At 37.7% G+C, this 25049-nt stretch overlaps 1 protein-coding gene across 1 annotated transcript in view; it reads left to right on the top strand.

The window, feature by feature from the left end:
* The first annotated feature begins 1106 nt into the window (after positions 1-1106).
* The window catches only part of LOC149956273 (ATP-binding cassette sub-family C member 1-like), a 31102-nt gene continuing 7159 nt past the window's right edge, over positions 1107-25049 (top strand). The window contains exons 1-2 of the mRNA XM_090166823.1: positions 1107-1302; positions 8596-8687. Coding sequence (XP_090022949.1) covers positions 1107-1302; positions 8596-8687 — 288 coding nt within the window. The remainder of the gene's footprint in view (positions 1303-8595; positions 8688-25049) is intronic.

Here is a 25049-nt window from a genome sequence, read left to right as displayed (position 1 = left end):
AATCATTCTATACTAGAGCACTTTAGTACATAATATTTCTCATTTACAATAGTTTAATTTATGTTCTAGATTTAAAATAATAAAATAAACTTATTTTTAATGTGATTTAATTATTTAAAGGTTTATGTTGTCGTTATAATTAAGGAAGTCAGAGTTATAGAGTGGTTGAACTCTTTCCAATTTATCTCCATTACCGTCACGTGGACGAAACTAGTATGAGTGTAGACCGTCACGTGGGCGAAACTAGTATGAGTGTAGACCGTCACGTGGGAGAAACTAGTATGAGTGTAGACCGTCACGTGGGCGAAACTAGTATGAGTGTAGACCGTCACGTGGGAGAAACTAGTATGAGTGTAGACCGTCACGTGGGCGAAACTAGTATGAGTCTAGACCGTCAGGTGGGCGAAACAAGTATGAGTGTAGACCGTCACGTGGGCGAAACTAGTATGAGTGTAGACCGTCAAGTGGGCGAAACTAGTATGAGTGTAGACCGTCACGTGGGCGAAACTAGTATGAGTGTAGACCATCACGTGGGCGAAACTAGTATGAGTTTAGACCGTCACGTGGGCGAAACTAGTATGAGTTTAGACCGTCACGTGGGCGAAACTAGCAAGAGTGTAGACCGTCACGTGGGCGAAACTAGTATGAGTGTAGACCGTCACGTGGGCGAAACTAGTATGAGTTTAGACTGTCACGTGGGCGAAACTAGTATGAGTTTAGACCGTCACGTGGGCGAAACTAGTATGAGTTTAGACCGTCACGTGTGCGAAACTAGTAAGAGTGTAGACCGTCACGTGGGCGAAACTAGTAAGATTGTAGACCATCACGTGGTCGAAACTAGTATGAGTTTAGACCGTCGCGTGGGCGAAACTAGTAAGAGTGTAGACCGTCACGTGGGCGAAACTAGTATGAGTCTAGACCGTCACGTGGACGAAACTAGTATGAGTCTAGACCGTCACGTGGGCGAAACTAGTATGAGTCTAGACCGTCACGTGGACGAAACTAGTATGAGTTTAGACCGTCACGTGGGCGAAACTAGTATGAGTTTAGACCGTCACGTGGGCGAAACTAGTTAGAGTTTAGACCGTCACGTGGGCGAAACTAGTATGAGTTTAGACCGTCACGTGGGCGAAACTAGTAAGAGTGTAGACCGTCACGTGGGCGAAACTAGTATGAGTTTAGACCGTCACGTGGGCGAAACTAGTAAGAATGTAGACCGTCACGTGGGCGAAACTAGTATGAGTTTAGACCGTCACGTGGGCGAAACTAGTAAGAATGTAGACCGTCACGTGGGCGAAACTAGTATGTTGCCGAAATTGATTAAACCCCCAATGACTCTGAAGACAGTTGCGAAAATGATTTCTAAATAACAGTCTTACTGTACGGGCGTTCCGATTACCTACACCGAGAAATAGCTCAAGCATATGAATGCACTGCTACAAATTATAACACGGCATGCTTAACTTGAAATTGTAATTCGAATAATGATTTTATTTCGTTATGGTATAGCATTCATTAATAAATAGCCACTTTTTTAAATGTAAACGTAAGTAAAAACAGATGACTGTAGGTCTACGCTTCATTTCATTTAAAAACGTTAAATGTTATTTTTTTTGGAAATTCTAAGAGGTTAATTCCAACATAGACACATTTTTGCCAATTTTCTATTAAAATAATTGGAATAAAAAGCTATTGCCTCCTGCAATCAACTTTTTTATGACCTAATTTTTCAGTGAAAAATAGGCCAAACCAAGTTAACTCTAACCTTTTAGAGTCTTCTCTTTCACTTTCTCATTGATACTTTTTGTCTGCAACTTACCGCTGAATAATATTTGCTTGATTTCGAAGTTTATTGTCAAATGATGCTACGACTAGATCTGATGAAAACCGTAAAGTCAGTTGAGGATTATCCAATAGGCTAAGTAGGGCTTAGCCTAGGGGTTCTGAATTTGTTAAAAGGTAGAGAGACCTGGAGATATGGCTAAAACAATTTGGCCCGGCTGGCAATTTATCCAAAACTGCCTATAGCTACCCAACTTAGAAAGTAACGTATGTTGTTCTAGAATTAACGAATACTTCTTTACATTTACTGAAGAATAATAACATTAGGGTATCATCAAAGATTTACTTTGCACTTGAACTATAAAATCAAATAATACGACATAACTGGGTACTTCGGATTTTAAAAATTGGAGGGATCATGGTAATGCAAACGCTAGGGTGTTAGACATTTCAAATTATGGTGTCGGAATTTCGTGGGATTGCACAAAAACCACTAACGCCAAAATTTGATAATCCGGGCTGAACTTCGTCCAGTGAAATTTAGTGTAAAACACTAACATATCATAGAATAGGATGTAACTTTTTCAAAAACCAATCTTACCATTTACCAAAATAACTCCCAGAACAAAAATGTTTCGGTAGTACTTAATTTTAGAACCACCCAAATATGACAGAACTTCCCAATAAAATATTTTCTGCTCACCAAAAGAACTCGAATTTTTGGTTTGCAGCAACTTTGAAAACATAATATTAAATTAAAAACGGAAAGTTAAACTAGTTTTCTCAGTGGGTTGCATAATGCTTGAGACAACAAAATAAAGAAGGATAAACTAAACAAGCTGTTCTACTGGTAGACCCTAGCCATGCTATATGAATGTAATCCCAAATCCCTAACTATAAATTCATAATGTAGCCTAACATTTTGTTGCTTTACTACCTAATCTACCGCTACCGAAGCAAGGGACCTGTATCATCTCAGGGACTTTATGATAACAAATAATAATAAAGTTCTCAAAACTAATTTCAAAGTCATATTACTAGAATATAGAAAACATCAATGGTCAGTATGAATCAGTTATTCGTAGCCTATTTTAAAGAAATAACCCGCTTAAAGCATCTCGAACATTCCACTAAATCATTCCAAAAAATTTTATATGGATTAAGTTATCCGTTATGGAAAAATTTACTTCAGTGGTGGAAAGAGGGATTTTATAAAATATTTGGTAAAAAATAATTTTCTTAACTTACCACAATTGAGAAAAAAATCATGAAATTGAGCTTTTGTTTTACGCGAAAAATCCGATTTATCGTCTATTTCGTAAATTGACGTCACAGTCCTCATGAATAGTGTTATACTGTGGTTCCTGACGCCGTCAGACCAACTGTTTTTAACTTCCCAGCGCGGCACAACGTTCGATATTATCTTAGTAGCTTGCGTTTAATATTTGATAGTACGCGTCCAGCACGCAATTTGTCTATTTATATAATGTTCTCTTTTCAGTCGGTTTTCGATAATATTTCTTTCTATAAAATCCATGGCATGGATCTATTCCACCTAGCTTTGCTCCGTACATTTCCTCTATTAAAATACTTTGTATCACGAACTCAGCTATCTAAGTTTGTTTATATAAATTTCCTCATACTTAGACGTATAAGCACATACTCTTCATTTAACGAACGATTGAGTGTTACCTCTTATCAGTAGCGTGTATTGGCACTGTTAAACGAAAGCTTTGTTTTTATTTTGAACCAAAGACGGCTCCTTAAATTCGATTAGCGTTTCAAATATAATGCAGAAACGTAGATGAATCTGATAATGCTCCACCCCCCGAAAATGCTGACCACTAAGCCACACCACTGGAGTCTGATAGCGTTTTCCATTTGATTGCTCAAGATTCCCTCCGTATCTGTCTCTGACGTCATAGATCTCGCCCCAATCGACTAGAGTAAAACTGCAAATATAACATTCCATGAATATATTCCCGCGTTTTGTTGTTTTTCGTCTTCTTGTAATTTGAATTTTCGCATCTTGGTGTGCCATTTTTCCAAAAAATCTAAAAGGAACACGCAAAAATTTGCTCCGATCTCGATCTCGATCCGTTGAGCTGGAAATGGAACACGCGAAACTTGATCGAAGCAGATCTGAGCACGCAAATGGAACATGAAATATTGATCAGAGCGATCTAGAGCGCTCGAGAGCAGTCAAATGGAAAACGTTATGAGTCTACTAGATTGCAAAAAGCAGTAACAAGCGCCAAATACAAGCACCAGAACCAACTTCCTTACCTTCGCCATTCCGGAGGTTCTTTTCTCAACAACTTCAACTTTTTTCAAAGATAAAGCTAGAATCCTTTTATTGTGAAGCTTCAACGTGTAACGTGATGTGGGAGAAGTTGATATATAAGTAAAGGCTAAGGAAATACTAATTGCCCAAGTTCTCTGTTAGGTGATATATTTAATGTCCAACGTATATTAAAAATAACAGAGGACTAAGTTTTTATTCGCATGGTGAGAGAAAGGAATAAAGCTACGACCGTAAGCCTAGTCTAAAGGATAAATTCGGCAATAGACAGAAAATTAGCATAAATACATTATTTTTATTTGTATTAAAAGTATAATATTTAAATCATAGACGTAGATTTTTGCGTTTTGAAAATTTAAAAGTGTAACAAAAAATTATTATTTTCCATCTAAAGGTTGACCTTTTTTCGCTTCGTCAATTTTTTATTGCTCTTTAAACAGTCTAAGGGTTGTTCTCGTCACTTCAAGTATATATGAGCATGGATTATCAATAACTCGCAGGGATGGTTCTCTTCGAAAATAAGTTTGATTCAAACGCCATCGGTCCTAGCGGGCCAAATCAGAACTAGGCCTAAGCGGAAACGATTCAATTCGGCGAGCAGACGGGCAGTTTTTTCGGCGCCGCGAAATCTAATGAATTTTTGCATCGCGTTTCTGTTTTTAGTACTTAAGATGTTTTCATCAGGGTAAAAAGTTTTGATTGTTAATAATAATAATAATAATAATAATAATAATAGAATCCAATAACTGTTGAATTTTTATTAATATAAAGCTAATTACTATTTACCTATGCGATATAAAAAATTTCGGCGTAAACAATGATAATCCTATTAAATTCCGAATAAAATAATCTGCGGACCAATTTTACTAACAATCGCCATTTCTAAAAACCATATTAAAAAACCATAGTGTCGATTTCAGACCCGAGATGGCGTTATTATTTCCGTGTTGAATCGTTTTTGGGGTGGAAATGGGGAAGTGTAGGACTTTTAAGGGGGAAGAGTTTGTAGCAAACGTATTTTTGGCTGGTAATGACATTTCTATGTAAGATAACTATCCCTGTGAGTTATTGTTTTTAGTCTTACACGAGCCTAGTATAGGCAAGAGCAAGGCTCCTGTGACCGGCCCAGTTTCCGCCGCCGCCGCCGTTAGAGAGAGTGAGAGATAGGCGGTGAGGGAGTGGGGAGTACATTGCGAGAATTCGATAGGGCGGGTGCGGACAGAATTGCCTGATGACCGGTTTCCCGCCCAAACTGGGCTACTTTGGGAACGCTGTGGCGGTGAAAAAAGCGTTGGGTGGACGGCGGTGTATCCATAGGACTTATTGCTTATTGGTGCACGAAATCTGAAAGTTAAACGAAATTTATGAAGAAAGTTCAACAAGCATGTTTATTTAGCAATTTATTTTTTATTGGGGCCTGCAAAATATTGCAAAGGCTACAATTAACACCATTACGGGGATATATGTTCAGCCTGATAAAATGTCATCTTGCTCTTCACTTTCTCGAGCTGATCTCCTTTCATCGGATGCTATTGCGGCGATTTGCGGCTCCAAATACGTGTCTTCCCACTCCATCATACATCGGCATAATAAAATATCGTCTTCTTCCTCTACTTCCATTTCTATCATCTGATAGAGCTGCGTCCATGATTTCAAAAGCCATATCATCATAGTCCAGTGCAACTTTAAATTAAATTTTTCAATAAGAAAATACTTTTATGAAAATAATTATTTTTTAAAAGCCCTTTGAAGTTCTTACTTCCTATTCATGGCAGACAATAACTTTCACCTAACTCTAATCTAATAAAATTTATCATAGATGACTTTATTTAGCGCACTATATTTTCGGTAGAGGTTGAAAAATCCTCGCCTTTGGTCGAAGGCTACAATGACTTCGAGTATAACTTGACGCGATCGCGAACATGTCAATAATCGAAATGCCAAGTAACGATGCCCGAAAAATCCCCATGATTTTCCTGATTTAAGGAGCAGTCAAGTTCTATTAATAATAATAACAATAATAATAATAATCAGCTAGGCTATTACCCAAGGCAACACCTTACGCCTAAGTCATCAAGCTACTTTTAAAGCCATTTATTTAGGTGGCCGGGTTACAATGAGTAGGAGGGTGGTGGCAAGCCCTTCAAGCTCCCTACACTACCTATTACCGTTAACCTCAACAAGTTTTTATGAAAGGGGAAATATCGGAACATTCAAAATAACGGTCTTTTCGGCATATTAGAGATAAATTGTTGAATTAATGTTCTACTCATTTTGCGGTAGAGTTTAACCATATAAATCCCAAGTGTTAAATGAAAAAACATATAGTTATATCTAGTTTGTTTTAGCTATTTCGTATTTAAACAAGTAATTTGGCTCATGTACGTATGTACTGATTAATATAAGCAATTATACTAGTTCAATTATAAAGTGCGTTTATCAGAAACGCGATCAACGGAAGTTAATATCAAAACTAATAATCTTAAGCGCGCCTTTCTGATGTTGGGTTTGAATTCACCACTACGCGATGAGTCGAGCGATTGGAAGAAGGCCTTCGTGATATGGCTCCAAGAGTGGGTAACCATTTATGTCAAGACAAATTTTGGGTATGTAAAATGATGTATTTATCCAATGTATTATCGTTAGTATTACAGCTTATAGCGTAACCTTTCCTAAAAACTATTTGTATATAGTTTGGTTACATAAAGATGGTATTTCAAGATTTATTTTTCCAAAATCTTGAATTTCTTGAAATATTTTTAAAAACAAATAGCTATAGTACGGTTTAGTACCAACAATTTCAATTAAAAAACCCAATATATTAATCAAATATTTCTGTTTCAAATATGGGCTGTAAAAAGAGAAATTCAAGTAAAGATTGGGTTACCCGGGTCAATAATTGATAATTTGATTTAATAAAAATAATTTAATATTCCGTTTCTTCGGAAGTATTATCTAAATAATAAATAGTTTAAGACGATAGGCGAACTTGCCTTTTAAAATGTAACGTTATATGAACAATTTCGAAGGAAAAAATTGGCTGGGCACTGAGATAGAGGAATGTTACCTTTAGTTCACTTTAGTTCAATTCTCGTTCCCAAACCGTTTTTCTTTGTTTCATAATGTCACTGGGTATTGATGAATGTTTACAAATTGCGTAAGGTGGTTATTAATATGGAAGCGGAGTGAGCTACTAAATGTAAAAATAGTGAGGGTTAGGATGTTATTGCTACACGTAACAAATAATATGTCAATATCGGTACCTAAATTTTTATTTATCTTGTTAATTTAAATTAATTTGATGCATTACGATTATATTTCTTCGTGTTAAGGTATATTAGTTTGGCTTAATATATATTGCAATTTAATCGTAGTATTTATATGGTACTATTTGAATTGTGAGGTTTAGAAAACGTGATTATATATGTATACTTAATTTAAATTGTGACTCTTGCGTACGAGGGATACAGACTGTTGAAAAAGGCTTTAAGTGCTACGTGATTTGTGAACAGTCCATCTGTTGCTTCCACTTAAGATATGTTTAATAATTGTTACGATAGCGTTTCGGAGGTTTTATATCTAACCCGAACCAACTGAATAAACTACAAATTACAACGTTTGACTTCTGTCTTACTCTTCTAACTCGGTGAAGTAAAAGAAACGTTCGTTTAAGATACATTTACGTCTTAAAGCACTACTTTGAGCTGATACACCCTGGTTTTAGATTAATATCTTAATATTAATCATTAGTCCATTCATTACAAAGTGTAAATCACTGATTAAAAATGTCGGTCTGTTGGAATGAATCGTAAAATTTTACAAAGGATGTTTGGGCGATAGCTATCAGCTATTTATTGAACTACCTACTTAACCCTCAAAGAAGGAAACAACGACGTGAAGTAGCTCTATTTTCAATAGATGTCGCTAGCGTCGAAATACAAAAGCGGTGCTTAAACTTTAAGAGGCACCTTTGCAATGTTTTAAGCCAGCTCAAGCATCCCTGAAAACACCCAAGCGTCGCCACTAAGTTCCGTCAAAGCTGGCGGTTTGACAGTCGGCAATCGGTAGGTTTAAAGCGCGTCTGGACAAATAAGAACCGGTCATCAGAGTGGTTTTTCAAAGTCAATTTAATTTATTCTAGGATTGCTTAAATATAATTATCCTGAAATTTAAATTTAATTCCTGGAATTTGATTGCTTATCTCAATTTAAATGCAGCTATTTAAAATTTGATTGTTTATCTAAATTTTAAAGTAGCGGAAGTGGAGTTTTTTGTTTTTACATTTATTTATTATTGCAGAAGTTTAATTAATGTATACCGGTTCGTATTTCCTGTTCGATAAACTTAAATTATTATTATACCGATTACAGGGATTAATCAGTCAGTCAGCAGAATCATACAAACCTATAACACACGAATGCAAAACGAATAAAAAATATTATTGTAAAATATAATATTTATCTTATAGTAAGAGTATTAGTTAAAGCACAATGTGTCTATTTCAATTGCAGGACTCGAATTTAACATGGTACACGACACCTCCGGACTTCACTTACTGTTTCCAGAGCACGGTGTTGGTGTGGATACCATGCTTATTCCTGTGGTTATTTCTTATTTGCGATATTCACTCCTTTTACAGCGCCAGAAAAAGTCAAATACCTTGGACCATATTAAATATCTTTAAAACCGTAAGCTTAATTTTACCATTTCACAATTTTATCAGAAAATTTTGTACATTTAATGAAAAATGAATAATGAATTCTTGGTATATTTTTAATTTCAGGTAGTAACAGTGGCTTTAATTATTATTTCATTTCTACACATGTTGCATAGTATTTATTTTAACGGGCCATCCATCATGGTTGACATACTTTCGTCTGTCCTAAAAACCGCATCTTATGTAAGTAGAAGCCTTTCATACCAAAATATTTTGTCGAACAAATAAAAAGCAGATGCGTAAAAGCGTTGGCTATAGTTATTAAGCCTTGTGCTTAGTTTTAACCAATTTTGAAGCCTAGTAGCCCTTTATCGTGCTCTAGTGTAAACCAAGGGTAACGCTTATACCAAAGACTATATAACGCTTCGCTTACTAGACAGGCGTGTTCTATGGCTCAACTTGCATACCGATTGTGGCTCCATCTCGACGCTGGCCCAAAATTTCCCCTACCTTGAGCTGTGTTACTAGTGGCGCCTCTAGCCGCGGGTCCAAATAATACCCCAGCTTTTACAGTGCTACAGAGGTGTTAACAGGTTTTTCCTAGGAACACGCCTGTCTAGTAAGCGAAGCGTTATATAGTCTTTGGCTTATACTACGAGCCCTAGTGTAAACTCCAACTAACACTTATACTACGAGTGCCAGAGGATAATTAGGCTAACGCTTATACTACTCACATTAATTAGCTCATGTAAAATCCATATTTTTTAAATCCAAATCCGCTATGGTTTGGCGGCCGGATTGTGGGTTTCTTATACTCTTTTTTCTTCTTCTCTTTATCCTGACTTCTTACAAGATGACGAGGGGGTAGGTATTTTGGGTTTCGGTCTGAAATGTCAGACTACACTCTTAGAAAAATTCGTCCATTATTGTTTAAAACATGATCCAAATTGTTGTCACTGATACCGTACGTATTTTGGTTCAGAATTGCACAAAAACAATACGTGGACTTTATGTGGATCCAATATTGCACATTATTACGGGATATATTGGTAGTTAATTTGTCCATTATTGTACAATATAGCATCAAATATATTTTAATTTTGGGACTCAAATTGTCCGAAATAGGGAGGTGATTCTTCCGATATTGGAGTTTAATTCGTGTAATATTAACTATTTATTTGTCCAATTTTGAAAGTTGGTATGTTCAAAATTGGGAGGTTATTTTTCCGATATTGGAGTTTAATTCGTGTAATATTAACTATTTATTTGTCCAATTTTGAAAGTTGTTATGTTCAAAATTGGGAGGTTATTTGTCCGATATTGGAGTTTAATTCGTGTAATATTAACTATTTATTTGTCCAATTTTGAAAATTGTTATGTTCAAAATTGGGAGGTTATTTGTCCGATATTGGAGTTTAATTCGTGTAATACTAACTATTTATTTGTCCAATTTTGAAAATAGTTATGTTCAAAATTGGGAGGTTATTCGTGTAATCTAAACTATTATTTTGTCTAATTTTGAAACTGTTTTGGTCCTATTCGATAGTGAACACTAACCCCATCAACATCAATTTCTAAATTGTATGATTTTGGGGCTTAAAAGATTCGATTTTCAGCAATAACTTAAATAATGACGAATGAAAAACGTTGAATATTAACGGTTCAATAGATTTTTTTTTTTGGTAATACCGTCCAATACTTAGTGTTGACTTTAGACAATGAACTGTTAGAGCGCCTTATTTCCTTATTTTGATTTCAAGTTACGCTATTAAATTAAATGGTCACTACAGAGTCTTAAATTAGTGTAACAATTATGTTTCAAGGTATAATTAAAAGAATAAGTTAAGTAATAATTTTATTTATAATAATAATTGGTTAACAATGTGTTCCATTGAGTTCGATACTTTAGAGGCATTGAGTTGGGAATAAATAGAGGTACAACTAAATCTGGCTGGCGCAGGACCAATTTCGTTCAATAAGGAGACTTTATCAACTTTATCGTTCTACCGTGGCGGCATCTGTCTCTAGTTGGGGCAACTAAATTGCAATTTAATTTTTTTGCGAATCTGATGCTAAATTGAAATGTATGATTACTCGTAACAAACAAATCTTTGAAGTTGTTTAAAAATAATTTTATTATGTCAACACGATCCTTTTTAACTCAAGTTACGGTGAGTTAGCTAATAATTATTTATTTTTAGCCATATAACTTTACAAAATATAGATGGCGCTACTGCCTAATTATAAAGATGAATTTACATATATCCACGCATACACCCACACCCACATACACGCATACATAAAAGGACAAGCTTCAAGACATAGAGTAACCCACTCGCATAGAGTGGAAAGCCCTATGGAAGCGCATGAAACATCCATCCTAACGGGCCAACTTGTTTTCGAGGCGTGAATAAATATCATCCGAAGAGCGATGGTGTTGGTTTTAAATTTTTTAGAGTATTAACTTACTTTTTTATCTACATAGTGTACATAACCTTTAGGCCAACTTGTTTATTTCACGCCTCGGAATCAAGACGTTGCATACGAACAGTGTTAACAAGTTTCGCTGATGCTTCCACTCTATGTGAGTGGTTTACTCTAGGCTTCAAGACTTATAGTTATAGATACGGAAGTTTATATTTTTAGAAAGTAATAATTTATAATGAATTTTAAAAAACATACGATAAAATGTTTGAAAATCACATCGATTCTATAATAGATGGCGCTATTTAAAGGGCCAATATTAACTCTATTTTAAGTTTAATGTAAAAACTACATAACGAAATCTCTCTGTAAAGATATCAAGAAAAAGGTAATGAACGTTTCGACCTATTAATTTTGAAATATTTAAAAGATTATGTTTTGAAGAGTGTTAAATATTAACATTATACTAAATATATTTAAACCTAATTAAGATAGGCAACGTTGTCAATCGTAAAAAATAAAAATTTCGAGATTTTCAAAATAATAGATGGCGCATAAAACTCAAAATTTAATTTCAGTTAAAGTTTGTCAAGTTATATTTAAAGTACGATACTTTATACTTACAACTTTTAAAAATCATGTTATCGTATGTTTAATTAGCTTCAATTTTAAATATATTTTGAGGAAATCCATAAAACCGAGCGCGTGGAATTAAACCAAATAGAAACTATATTATTTTTGTGAATTTTAAACAATTTGGGTCAAGACCCCGTTTATATTAGCAATGGCTAAAGAATGGCGTGTTCTGAGGAGAAAAGGTTGCCCAAGCATCAGCGCCATCAAGTAGTCGCGTAAGGAGTTTATCGTTAAAAAAACCGCTCCCGACGCCGGTAGGATGGTCTCAAAGACTATCAGCTATAGCTATATTAACCCATTTCAAGATCTATAAACCAAAGATAGATGGCAGAGAAGTGCAACTCTTTTAGTTCCGGCCGCGAATACTACGTGGCGCTAGGTGTTAAATTGTCAACCTTTCTACGAGACAGATAAACTGTAAAACACCTTCCATGCGGTCCCTTTACATTCTCCTCTAAAAACCAGTTTTCTTGAGAATTCAGACAATATATTTCGAGCGTAAAAGAATCACCTCCTCCCGTATTGGGTAGGGGTAATGACGGGGGTTCACTCTCAGCCGCGTATATTGGACGCTTCTGAAAACGATTGAACACAATTTTACCCAAAATCGTGTAGAGATAAAAAATTTGGATTACTGGTTCCCAAATTGAACAAATTTGTACATATCGTCCTATGTTGGCACACTGTGCAATTTTGGACTTGGTTTGGAACCTTTTTTCTAAGAGTGTACTGGTCTAGTTCGGAAAGTATTTGGGAAAAACCTGAGTGGGACGTCTCGGAATGTATTACACAATGGTCTTGTGACCAAGAGAAAAACACTTTTATTAGTGAGGGATTCAATTTTAGTCTTGCTGAAGGCAAGGATTTAGTTTATAATTTATTGTGAGATAATGGTTGAATTAATTAGCTTTATTTTATATTTTGTAGCGGGGTTGAATCGAGTTATATAACATGTACTAGCTGAGAAGCCCGCCTTACACCCTTTTCCCCATATTCCAACCTATGCAGTAAGGCCCCCGATCCTTTTTTCCACGCGATAATTTCCGTGGTACCTTTTACCCCATAGTCGAACCCCCCCCCCCCAGTAAGGCCTCCTGCCCCTTTTTCCCAGGGGATAATTTCCATGGTACTCCTTTCCCCATAGTAGAACCATCCCAGTAAGGCCCTTCCTCCCCTGTTCCTCATGTGATAATGACCGTGGTACTCACCTCTCCCTTCTTCTCAGGGGATAATTACCATGGTACCTCTTTCCCCATAGTAGAACCATACCAGTAAGGCCCTTCCTCCCCCTTTTCCCCATGTGATAATTTCCGAGGTACCCCCTCCCCCCTTTTCAAATGTGATAATTCCCGTAGTACCCCTCCCCCCCCTTTCCCATGTGATAACTACCGTGGTACCCGGTCCCTTCTTTTTCCATTTGATAATAATCTTGGTACTCCCTCCCCCCATTCACCATGTGATAACTACCGTGGTATTCCCTCCACCCTTTTCCCTATGTTTAAATTACCGTGGTACCCCATCCACACGTTCCCCCCTGTTATAATGACCGTGGTACTCACCTCTCCCTTCTTCCCAGGGGATAATTACCATGGTACCTCTTTTCCCCATAGTAGAACCATCCCAGTAAGGCCCTTCCTCCCCTTTTTCCCCATGTGATAATTTCCGAGGTACCCCCTGCCCCCCTTTTCAAATGTGATAATTCCCGTAGTACATCTTCCCCCCCTTTCCCATGTGATAACTACCGTGGTATTCCCTCCACCCTTTTCCCCATGTTTAAATTACCGTGGTACCCCCTCCACCCTTTCCCCCTGTTATAATGACCGTGGTACTCACCTCTCACTTCTTCCCAGGGGATAATTACCATGGTACCTCTTTTCCCCATAGTAGAACCATCCCAGTAAGGCCCTTCCTCCCCTTTTTCCCCATGTGATAATTTCCGAGGTACCCCCTGCCCCCCTTTTCAAATGTGACAATTCCCGTAGTACATCTTCCCCCCTTTCCCATGTGATAACTACCGTGGTACCCGGTCCCCTCTTTTTCCATTTGATAATAACCTTGGTACTCCCTCCCCCCATTTACCATGTGATAACTACCGTGGTATTCCCTCCACCCTTTTCCCCATGTTTAAATTACCGTGGTACCCCCTCCACCCTTTCCCCCCTAATATAATGACCGTGGTACTCACCTCTCCCTTCTTCCCAGGAGATAATTACCATGGTACCTCTTTTCCCCATAGTAGAACCATCCCAGTAAGGCCCTTCCTCCCCTTTTTCCCCATGTGAAAATTTCCGAGGTACCCCCTCAGCCCTTTTCAAATGTGATAATTCCCGTAGTACCCCTTCCCCCCCTTTCCCATGTGATAACTACCATGGTACCCGGTCCCCTCTTTTTCCATTTGATAATAATCTTGGTACTCCCTCCCCCCATTTACCATGTGATAACTACCGTGGTATTCCCTCCACCCTTTTCCCCATGTTTAAATTACCGTGGTACCCCCTCCACCCTTTCCCCCCTAATATAATGACCGTGATACTCACCTCTCCCTTCTTCCCAGGAGATAATTACCATGGTACCTCTTTTCCCTATAGTAGAACCATCCCAGTAAGGCCCTTCCTCCCCTTTTTCCCCATGTGATAATTTCCGAGGTACCCCTTCCCCCCTTTTCAAATGTGATAATTCCCGTAGTACCCCTTCCCCCCCTTTCCCATGTGATAACTACCGTGGTACCCGCTCCCCTCTTTTTCCATTTGATAATAACCTTGGTACTCCCTCCCCCCATTTCCCATGTGATAACTACCGTGTTATTCCCTCCACCCTTTTCCCCATGTTTAAATTACCGTGGTACCCCCAGCACCCTTTCCCCCCTGTTATAATTACCGTGGTACCCCCTCCACCCATTTCCCCATGTTATAATTACCGCGGTACCCCCTCCCCCTTTGTCCCATGCGATAATTACCCTGGTACCCCCTCCCCCTTTACCCATGTGATAGTTACAGTGGTACACCCCTCCCCTGTAGTTTTTATTAAATATGTCTTTGAATTCTACGACATTTGATATATGGGGCTTTACAAATACTTAACAATTACTATAGATGGTCAAGAGTGGAGGGAAATGTAGTCACAAAAGTAAATAAAACACAGAAAAAATAAAGTATGCGGAGGAAAGTGAACCTGAAGGGTTACAAAAACTATTGAAGGGTGAGTCGTAATAAAGAGAGAAAGATAATAGAGAAAAGAATAAACGCGTATACAACCAAGAAGTGGGTGTGTCGGGCATCTTGCGTAAACCGAGGAACGCGAAAACGCGTAAACGGAGAGACGACAACGTAGCAGACGACATCGAAATAAAGTGATAAGTAGAAAGATATCATAAAACCCCCTCATTGTAGAGTACCCAGGGTCGAAATTTGAAGTAGTCAGTGAAACGTAGAGAATCATTCTTAGAAAGAAGGGTTAAACCCTCGCTATTGTTCGGAAAATGGTTAAGGACAGATCCCCCTCGAGTTGAGAGCTCACTCCGTTTCATGTATTTATACAGTTAGAACTACCTTATTCGTTCGTGCTTTACCCTCGCCTTTATCATCTTTGAGTTAATTATTTGCCATTGTTTAATTGTAGAACCTTTAATTGTAGTATTTTATTTGTAGTGTTTTTTATTAGTGTAAGTGTATCTTTGTTTCTGCCCCCTACTTATTTAAAGCCCAAGATGCCTGAGGTCATGAACACCGGCACTGATCCCATGGAGATTTGTAAGAGAAAATTTAATTAACAAATTTAAAGTCAAAGGGTGCATATTTTATGTTTAAATTCCACCTCTTATTTTGAACAGCTAAAATAACCATAGTTGAGATGGCCTAACCATCACTATTGTCAAGTCAAATATTCCCTCAGTTCCCCCTCATTTTGTTCATTTTGTATTTAGTATTTTATAAATAAGTGTTAAATAAAGATTTGGTGATCGATTAATGACAAAGGGTTTCCATTCTGAATTCGAATCTTCCCTCTTCTTTCTCTTTCCCTTCTATGTAACCCCATTGTGTCGCCATCTTCCCCCACAAGGGCTAGGAATAATTTCCAAACCGTACTCGTTATCCCAACCGATACGATACGTGCTTTAAGAAATATATCATTACGATTTCCTAAATAAAAAAGTTGCATTTTGTAAAACAAAACCGCATGAAACCAATTTTACAATATTGTCCGAACATAAATTTATTAACCGGGCTTTAAAGTCTGCAAAGACTTAGCCCTGCCCCTCCTATGTACTTTTCTAAAGAGTTAATTAAAGAAACATTATTATTATTATTATTATTAAGTCTCGAAATAGGTTATCCAAATGTTCGGTTTTTCCACCATCGTTCCATGAGACCATGACTAAGATTTTTGATAATTAAGTGTAATTCAATTTTAATCCATTTACCTATTTTACAGATTCTGACCCTTGCGCTGGTTTTTATGGGAATGAGGTTTGGCATTCGTCGGTCCGGTGTACAGATTATATTCTGGGGTCTGTTCACTCTTGCTGGTCTTGTCAAATTTCGTTCTCTCGTTATTTCATTTCAGAAACGAGTAAGTGATTAGCGACAACTTGATGTTAAGTCACTAGTCGATAATTTAAGAAAAATAATCTTTCCAAAGGTATCAAATTCAAATTAACTGTAAAAATGAATGTGATATTAACATTTAGCAATAGAGAGTTTGATTGAGGTGGATCTCCTTACTCGATTATTTTCGTGCCATAATTTTGGTTATCAGAACGGAACCATTTATTTGAATTCTTTGAACGAAATGTCATTTTAAGGTGATACACTTTTGAATATTTAGTAATAGTTTTAGCCGCTGGGTGAAGAATTTTCTGTGGCACTAATACGAACCTAAAATTTAACCTGATTTGCTACTACGTGACTATAATTGGCCAGTAATACGCCTTGCATTTCCATTATACTGCGGTAACGTAACATTGGTATAAACTACAAACTTTATCAACTATAAAATTATTTTATTAACAAATTTACTAAGAAAATCAAATTGCAATAAACTATTAAATTTTAAAATCGATTTATAATTTGAAAATACCCAAGGCACAACCTTAGGCCCAATCAAACCTGTATGGGCTTGTACCGCTATTCGTAACCCAAGGGGCACAGATTGGTCCGGTTACAGGGAAGACCTAAGCTTCTTCCTTAAGGGTGATAAGCCATGGCTGTCATCGGTGTTGGATTTCTATTTGGCTGTTGACCGCGTTCAACAGTGCATTATCGACTCCTATCACCGCAATTGTCCAGCAAAGCCTGCCAACCGGCCAAGGTTTGTGCCTTGGTGGAACAACGAGATTGGCAGGCTGCGCAAAGAAACTCGTAGGATCTTCAATAGGGCAAAGAAGGGTTGTGATTGGGATGCCTATAAACGCACCCTCCCCACCTACCACAAATCTATCCGCGATGCCAAGAAGGCTTCGTGGAGGGAATTCTGCGAGAACATAGTGGATGTTCCCAGTACGGCCAAATTAATGAAAATTTTGGCACACGATAATACTAAGCATCTTGACACCATTAAGATGAAAGATGGTAGTTTTTTCCACATCCGGTAAGGACACTCTGACACATATGTTAGATGTACACTTTCCGGACTCTAAGGTCACCAGCAATGGTGGCACTGGCACTCTCCCTTTGAGGATCAATCGAACCAAAAGGGAAGATTGGGCAGTGGCGAATAAGGTCGTCACGCATTCTCGACTTATGTGGGCTATAAAGTCATTTAAACCCTATAAGTCCCCTGGACCGGATGGTATATTTCCTATCCTTCTACAGGAGGGCAGTGATATTCTTTGCCCTCTGCTGCTGATAATCTACAGGGATTGTATTGCTCTTGGGCATTTACCTAGCACCTGGAAGTTGTCTCAAGCAATCTTCATACCCAAGCCTGGTAAATCTGATTACCTGAATGCTAAGGCTTTTAGGCCAATTAGTCTTACCTCTTTTCTCCTAAAAATTCTGGAAAAAATGGTGGACAACTATATTAGGGAGGAGGTTCTTTGTAACTCTCCTCTGTCGGCTGCTCAGCATGCCTATCAGAAAGGCAGGTCTACTGAGACCGCCCTCATGGTATCAGCAGCTGCCTGGAAAAGGCAATTGAATACAAGGAAATTGCGCTAGCAGTTTTTCTTGATATTGAGGGAGCCATTGATAAGGTCTCAAGCACAGTTATACTTAAGGCTGCGAAAAGATTTGGTATCAATGACACATTGTGCCTCCTTGCTGGGTGACTCCCTTATGGGTAAATCCATGTCAAATCACCCGATTTCAAGAAAAGTTCCCACGGAACCATTTTCGATTTCGTTTAAACTTTAACCACGTATATTATAGACCTTTTGAGCAGGAAAGCCAAATTTTTAGCTCTGAAATCGAAGTATTTTTGAAGATACGATTTTTTTAAATAACCTTGCAAGTAGTCGAGTGTTTTGACAAGTACAATTCTGTCATTTTTGAGCATTGATATCTAAATATCGGTTAATATCAAGTAGATGTAATTTTTTGTAACGTTTTAACTGGTACTAAAGATAACTTAATAATCATTACGAGGTTCGAAAATAGTGTCGTTAATTTTATAAAAATCGGCGAATGTGCCATAAAAAATCGCATTACAGGTAAACAGACCAACTTCGTCGGTCTTTAAGACATAAAAATATTTTTTTTTTCATTCATTAATTGACCTATATAGGATTAAATTAAGCCGGGAAATTCAAAAAAGGAACCAGAATAACTTGCGGAACTATACTTTGGGAGTTATAGGGGTTCAAATGTAACGTTTTTCTAAAAATCGGGAAAACATGGTAGTGAATAGTCGCGTTTTTGGCCATGTCGGATACTGAAACACAAAATAATGTTGATACCACCTGAAAGTACAGAATTCATTTTATAACATATGAAATTTTCATCTTGTGTTTCCAAGTCGTTCAAGGTCCAACGTTAAATCAAAACGACCCCGATTTTTAAAGCTTAAAACTGAGCACTCCACGTCAAATCAACCAGGCCCATACCACTCAAGTCACCGAATATTATTAAATTTTCTGGGCAAGTGTAGTTATGGGTAAAACTAACCCCTGTACAGCAGAAGTGGTGAAAAAAGTTTATTTGGAAGCTATAGGATAAAATGATTGCACCCAAAGAATAAAATAGCTATTTCTTCAGCAGTGGCGTAGCGAGGGTTTGTGGTGCCCTGGGAAAATCTCTTGAAGTGCGCCCTTTTTCCTTTAAAAATTCCAAAATGTAACTTTGCTCCTTGATCGAAGGGTCGCCAAACAGTTTCTGGCGCCCCTTAATGAGTGTCGCCCGGGATGGACGCCCCCCCCCCCTGCCCTCCCCTGAACTTCGGTTCTTAAAGAGATAAAAACGTGATCAATGACTTATTTTAAAGGTAATGAAACCCTTAACACATTATATTATTGTTTTAAAATTTTTTTAAAACCTTTAAATATTTTCAATTTGAAACTTAGATCTACCAAATATCAATTTTGAAGAAGAAAAATTGGCCTCTCTCGACTTACTTCGTCATAATACATTCTCTGTTAAAACATTTTCATGGAGGGAGTAACTTTTAAGAAAGTTACAACCACATTACGGTACGCAGGAAGAGTACATTTTCGAGGTTTAAATGCCAATTTTACGAAATATTTCGTTATAACTCGGAAACGATTCATCCTAACTTCCTAAGGACTTGCGGCTGGTCCCATTCGATTCGGCACTAAACAATACGTTGACCCTGGCCAAAATCTTGATATAACCTTTCAATTGTTATTGAAATTTGCAAAAAAACACACACATTTTGGATGTACTTTTTGTCCGAAACTATTAGTCCTAAAACAAACTACTGAAACGATACCAAACTCGACCCAATTCCTAAATTTGTTTATTTTTAGAAAAAAAAAACAAGTAATTCAGTGCAAATTCGGTATTAACTCAAAAACGGTTGGTAGCACTCGACTCAGCGTGAAACCTACCATCCAGTACGACACCAAACACGGTCCAATTCGTTGGTCGCAAATTTTGGGAGAAACTGCCCCACTTGCCACCTTTATCCCCTCCCAAATCATTTTGTCTATACCGCATCACTGCGGACTTATCAGATCCTCAAATAGGTGCTTATAAATAAACCCCTCTCTGAATGTCTTGCCCCCCTGTTGAAAAATGCCGCCAGATCTATGAATAGAAAATTCTCAGCTTTGGCAGTATGAAGGGAAACCATAGACAGACCAGTTATAGGTCCAATCGCAGCAGCACAAACTCTATAATCGGATTTAATGACGTTTTATCTAAAGGACTATTAGACACCAAAATTGAATTTTTAGGCCATATTGCAAGTTGGTTACCATTTTATCATATGTAAGTGTGCCAAAAAGAACGTCTTCTCAATGAAACCTTGTTCACAAGATATGACGTAATTGACGTGACTTTCCAATCGATGACGGCTTTTTTGTCATCGTAACCAGGTCTGGCGGGGAGGGAAGGAAGTTAAACCGGTTTTGCGCGTAGTTCGTTCGTGATTTCTTTCGTGGCTGTGAAACAAGGTCTCATTGAAATTTTTAATACAGATATGTTATATAGAGGCATACTTATGAGTAATTATGTTACATATGTCCGTACTAACCGTGCAGTAACATTTTGCTAGTAATTCCAAAAGTAATAAAATAATAACATTTCAATTTTTATATCTCATGAAATAAAAAAATAAAATAAATCCAGAAGGAAAAATAAATTAAGTATGAAAACTTCTAAAATCTAAAATTGCTTGGAGGGGGGGGCTACGGTAATTTGGTTGTAACTTCCTTAAAGGGAATAGAACCTCCAACGCGTTCTTTATGGAAGACCCCATCAATATCCTTTACTCCCTTCACAATCAACGATTATCAGCGCCGCAGGTGTGAAAAGCCATGGGAGGCGGCGGACAATATTCGAACCCTCGGAGGGCGACAGAAATACCAGAGGTTATATTCCCTTTAAACGTTAATTCCCCAAGAAAATGTTTTAACGGAGAATGTGTTATGTCGAAATAAGTCGATAGAGGCCAAAAATTAATTTTCCTAAATTTAGCTATTTTGGGGATCTGCGAATAACTTACTTCCAAGTTTAAAATTTCCAGATATTTAAACCTTTTATTTTTTTAAAATTATAATATGGTGTGTTAAGGATTTCATTACCTTTAAAATAAGTCATCGATCACATTTTTATCTCTTGGAAACACAAGATGAAAATTTCATATGTTATATAATGAATTCTGTACTTTCAGATGGTATCAACATTATTTTGTGTTTCAGTATCCGACATGGCCAAAAACGCGACTATTCACTACCATGTTTTCCCGATTTTGAGAAAAACGTTACATTTGAACCCCTATAACTCCAAAAGTATAGTTCCGCAAGTAATTCTGGTTCCTTTTTTGAATTTCCCGGCTTAATTTCATCCTATATAGGTCAATTAATGAATTTAAACAAAATTCTTTTTATGTCTTAAATACCGACGAAGTTGGTCTGTTTACCTGTAATGCGATTTTTTATGGCACATTCGCCGATTTTTATAAAATTAACGACACTATTTTCGAACCTCGTAATGATTATTAAGTTATCTTTACCACCAGTTAAAACGTTACAAAAAATTACATCTACTTGATATCAATGCTCAGAAATGACAGAATTGTACTTGTCAAAACACTCGACTACTTGCAAGGTTATTTAAAAAAATCGTATCTTCAAAAATACTTCGATTTCAGAGCTACAAATTTGCGAAAGTTTAAACGAAATCGAAAATGGTGCCGTGGGAGCCATCGGGTGATTTGACAAGGATTTACCCTTATGGTCTCCACCAGTCGTAGTTGCCCACACGGCGGGGGGGGGGTTATCTCACCCCTTCTTTGGTGCCTGGTGGTGGATGAGCTTGTTTGGAGGTTGAACAGGGGAGGATGCCGCTGTTTCGGTTACGCTGATGATCTTGCTATCATCATTACTGGCAAATTCCCGGTAACTGTGAAGGACGTAATGAGGAGGGCTCTAGGATAAGTTGAGAGCTGGTGCAGAGAGGTCAACCTCATGGTTAATCCTAATAAAACTGTCATGGTTCCTTTTACTCGTAAAAGGATAAAAGGCATGTTCGAGGGTATTTCCTTATTTGGAAAGGACCTAGTGGAGAGCACCGAGGTGAAGTACCTCGGGGTCATCCTGGATAGCAAACTAACATGGAAGCCACACCTTGACTATATAGTCAAGAAGGGCAAAATGTTATTTTGGAGAACCAGAAGTACAGTTAGCAAGACCTGGGGCCTAAGCCCCAGAGCTATGTACTGGCTGTACACCATGATCATCAGACCTATCCTGTCTTATGCAGCTGTGGTCTGGTGGCCAAGAGTTACTTTAAGGACTGTGAAATTTAATCTGCGCACTCTACAAAGGCTGGCTTGTGTCGGCATTACAGGAGCCATGAGAACAGCCCCAAGCACTTCTCTGGAAATTCTCCTGAATATGCTTCCTCTTCACCTTTTTATTGAGGAAGCTGCCTTTTTAGGAGCCTATAGGCTTAACCAAAATAGCTGGTGGAAGGCTAATAATTGGGAGCATAGCCACACCAAGCTTTATCGGGACATTTCCAATCAGATGCCGATTATGACAATGGGATCTGATATGATGGTTACTAAACTTCAATTTAGTAAACCTTTTGAGGTCAACTATCCTAGCCGTGCGGAGTGGAGTAACCTGACCCTCGGTACCAGAGGAGAGATCGTCTGGTTCACTGATGGGTCTAAGGCCCACCATGGCACTGGTGCGGGGATGTATTGCCTTAATAAAAATTTTGGCTTTTATGAAAGCCTAGGGATACACACTAGTGTATTCCAGGCGGAAATTTTTGCCATTTGCTCCTGTGTTGCTTACTGTTTACATCAGGGGTATCATGGGAAGGTTATCAAGATATATTCGGATAGCCAGGCCGCTCTTAGAGCTCTCAGCCAGTATAGTATTCTTTCAAAACTGGTTCTTAGCTGCTTAGATCTCCTCTGTGCTCTTGGGTTGCACAATAAAGTTCAACTTTGTTGGGTTCCTGGGCATAAGGGGCATCTGGGGAACGAAAGGGCCGACGCCTTGGCCAAGGAAGGTGCGAGGGCTGGGTTCATTGGGCCAGAACCTGCTCTCCCCATCTCCCGGGGACTTGTGCGCGAATTGATCTCCAAGCTTATGTCAGATCGTTAACTCAGACAATGGTCTGAGGTTGAGGGTCAAAGGCAGGCCAAAGAGTTTACTCTTGGCCCTTCTAGGGAGAGAGCCAGAGAATTACTCTCTCTCTCTAGGGCTAGTATTAGGATCGTTATTGGCCTACTTACAGGCCACTGCCATCTAAACAGACATTTAACTCTCGTTGGGGTCAGTGATGACCCGATTTGCAGAGCTTGTCTAGCTGAGGAGGAAACTGCCTCACATGTACTCTGTAGCTGCGATTACTATGCAGCCCAGATGTTTGAGCATTTGGGTATGCATCGGTTGGAGACGTATGACGTCTCTATAGCATCACGGCCAGGCAGATTTTAAGCTTTGTGTCAGCAATAGGACTTATTTAAGCCACCCAGTTTGGGGATGCACAATGGACCTTAGGTCGAAGTGTTTTGGCTTCCCACCCCACTCAATAATAATAATAATAGGCCCAATCATCAGTTGGGCAATAGTAAGCGTCACCCGTGACTTTACCCCGCTCTTAACCCTTCGGGTCAGAGGTCGCAACTTTCGGAGAAAGACGAAGGTGGAAGACGCGAGTGATGATGAGTCATCCCTACCTTCCCCCGCACCGTTGGCCCAAAACAACTAGAGAACTCTCTGAAGGAAAGGGAAAGGCTGTTAGGGACAAAGCCTACATTTACGAATGCCAATGCGGGCTTTACAGGTTAAAATATTTTAAAAGTTAATTTCTTTATGTGGTGTTTTTCACCGATTTTGTTAAAACTCGGGGGTTAGGTAGACCTTATGGTAGTATGAAAATTCCCAAAGGGGAAAGATGCAATGGGCTTTAGTTTTCCCATGGCAACCGAAAATGTTTTTGACCTCTAAAAACGAAAATATCTCCTTCTCGGTTTTTGATCCCCGTGAAACCGAGAAAATTCTTAAAAAAAAATTAAAATTCAAAACTTACCCAAAATTATAAATTTGACCTATTTTGGTTAAAATTAATAAATTATGGGTAAATTTTAAATTTGGCCAAGTTTTGGTAAAATTTCTATAAATTACATTACATGTATTAATGTAATTTTGAGATGCATTGGGAAAAGTCAAATAAAACTGTTTGAAATCGACTAAAATTGAGTTAAAAAGTCAAAATTGGGTAAAAATATCAAAATTGAGTATAAAAACTAAAATTGGGTAAACCTAATAAAATTCTATAAAAATTAGGAAAATGTCATTAAATTTCGATGAAATTGGATAAAATTCAGAAAATTGAGTAAACTTTATAAAGTTGCACTAAAATTTGTTAAAACTTATAAAGTTGGACAAAAAGTGGGAAAACGCAATATAATTCGTAAAATGTGATTAAATTTCGACGAAATTGGGTCTTATAAAGTTGGACGAAAATTGGGTAAACGCGAAAAAATCGTTACAAATTAGGTAAATGTAATTTAATTTCTATAAAATTGGATAAGGTGATAGTTTTCGTAAATTATCGGGTAAATGTGATAAATTCGATTAAAAATGGGTAATCTTTAATAAATTGAACGAATTTTAGTAAAATACACAAAAGCTTCACGTTTTAAGTAAAAATTATCATTCGGTAGTTGAAAAGACATTCGGTAATGGAAAATATATTATTCAGTATTTAAAAATGAAAATATTATTTAGAGGTTAAATAAAATACAGGAATATCGAATTTGTTTAAGTAATGAATTACATTTGAAGAACACTATAGTTTTGAAAAAAACCTAAAAATTAAAGTGATAATCGTAATAAAAACACCCCAAACATAAAACTACTCTATAATGAGCACATTTAAAAAAAACATAGTTGATAACAATTTTGCTTACTACAAGAGTGTGTGTCACTCGCTGCAGTGTGTCAGAATTTATAGCCCGGTGTACCTAGTAACAAAGACCATACCACCGGAGGCCTATCATCATAGTGTCCTACGCCAGCGTCCACCTAGCCCGGACAGGTGAGAAATCCAGCATGGGTAGCAGAACCCTACTACTGATGGTCTCACCTTTGACGCAAGCCACTTAACCCAG

The sequence above is a fragment of the Leiobunum rupestre genome, chromosome 2 (genome assembly GCF_980474605.1).
Source record: "Leiobunum rupestre chromosome 2, qqLeiRupe1.1.hap1, whole genome shotgun sequence".
Taxonomy (NCBI): Eukaryota; Metazoa; Arthropoda; class Arachnida; order Opiliones; family Sclerosomatidae; genus Leiobunum; species Leiobunum rupestre.
This window is presented reverse-complemented; position numbering and strand designations above follow the sequence as displayed.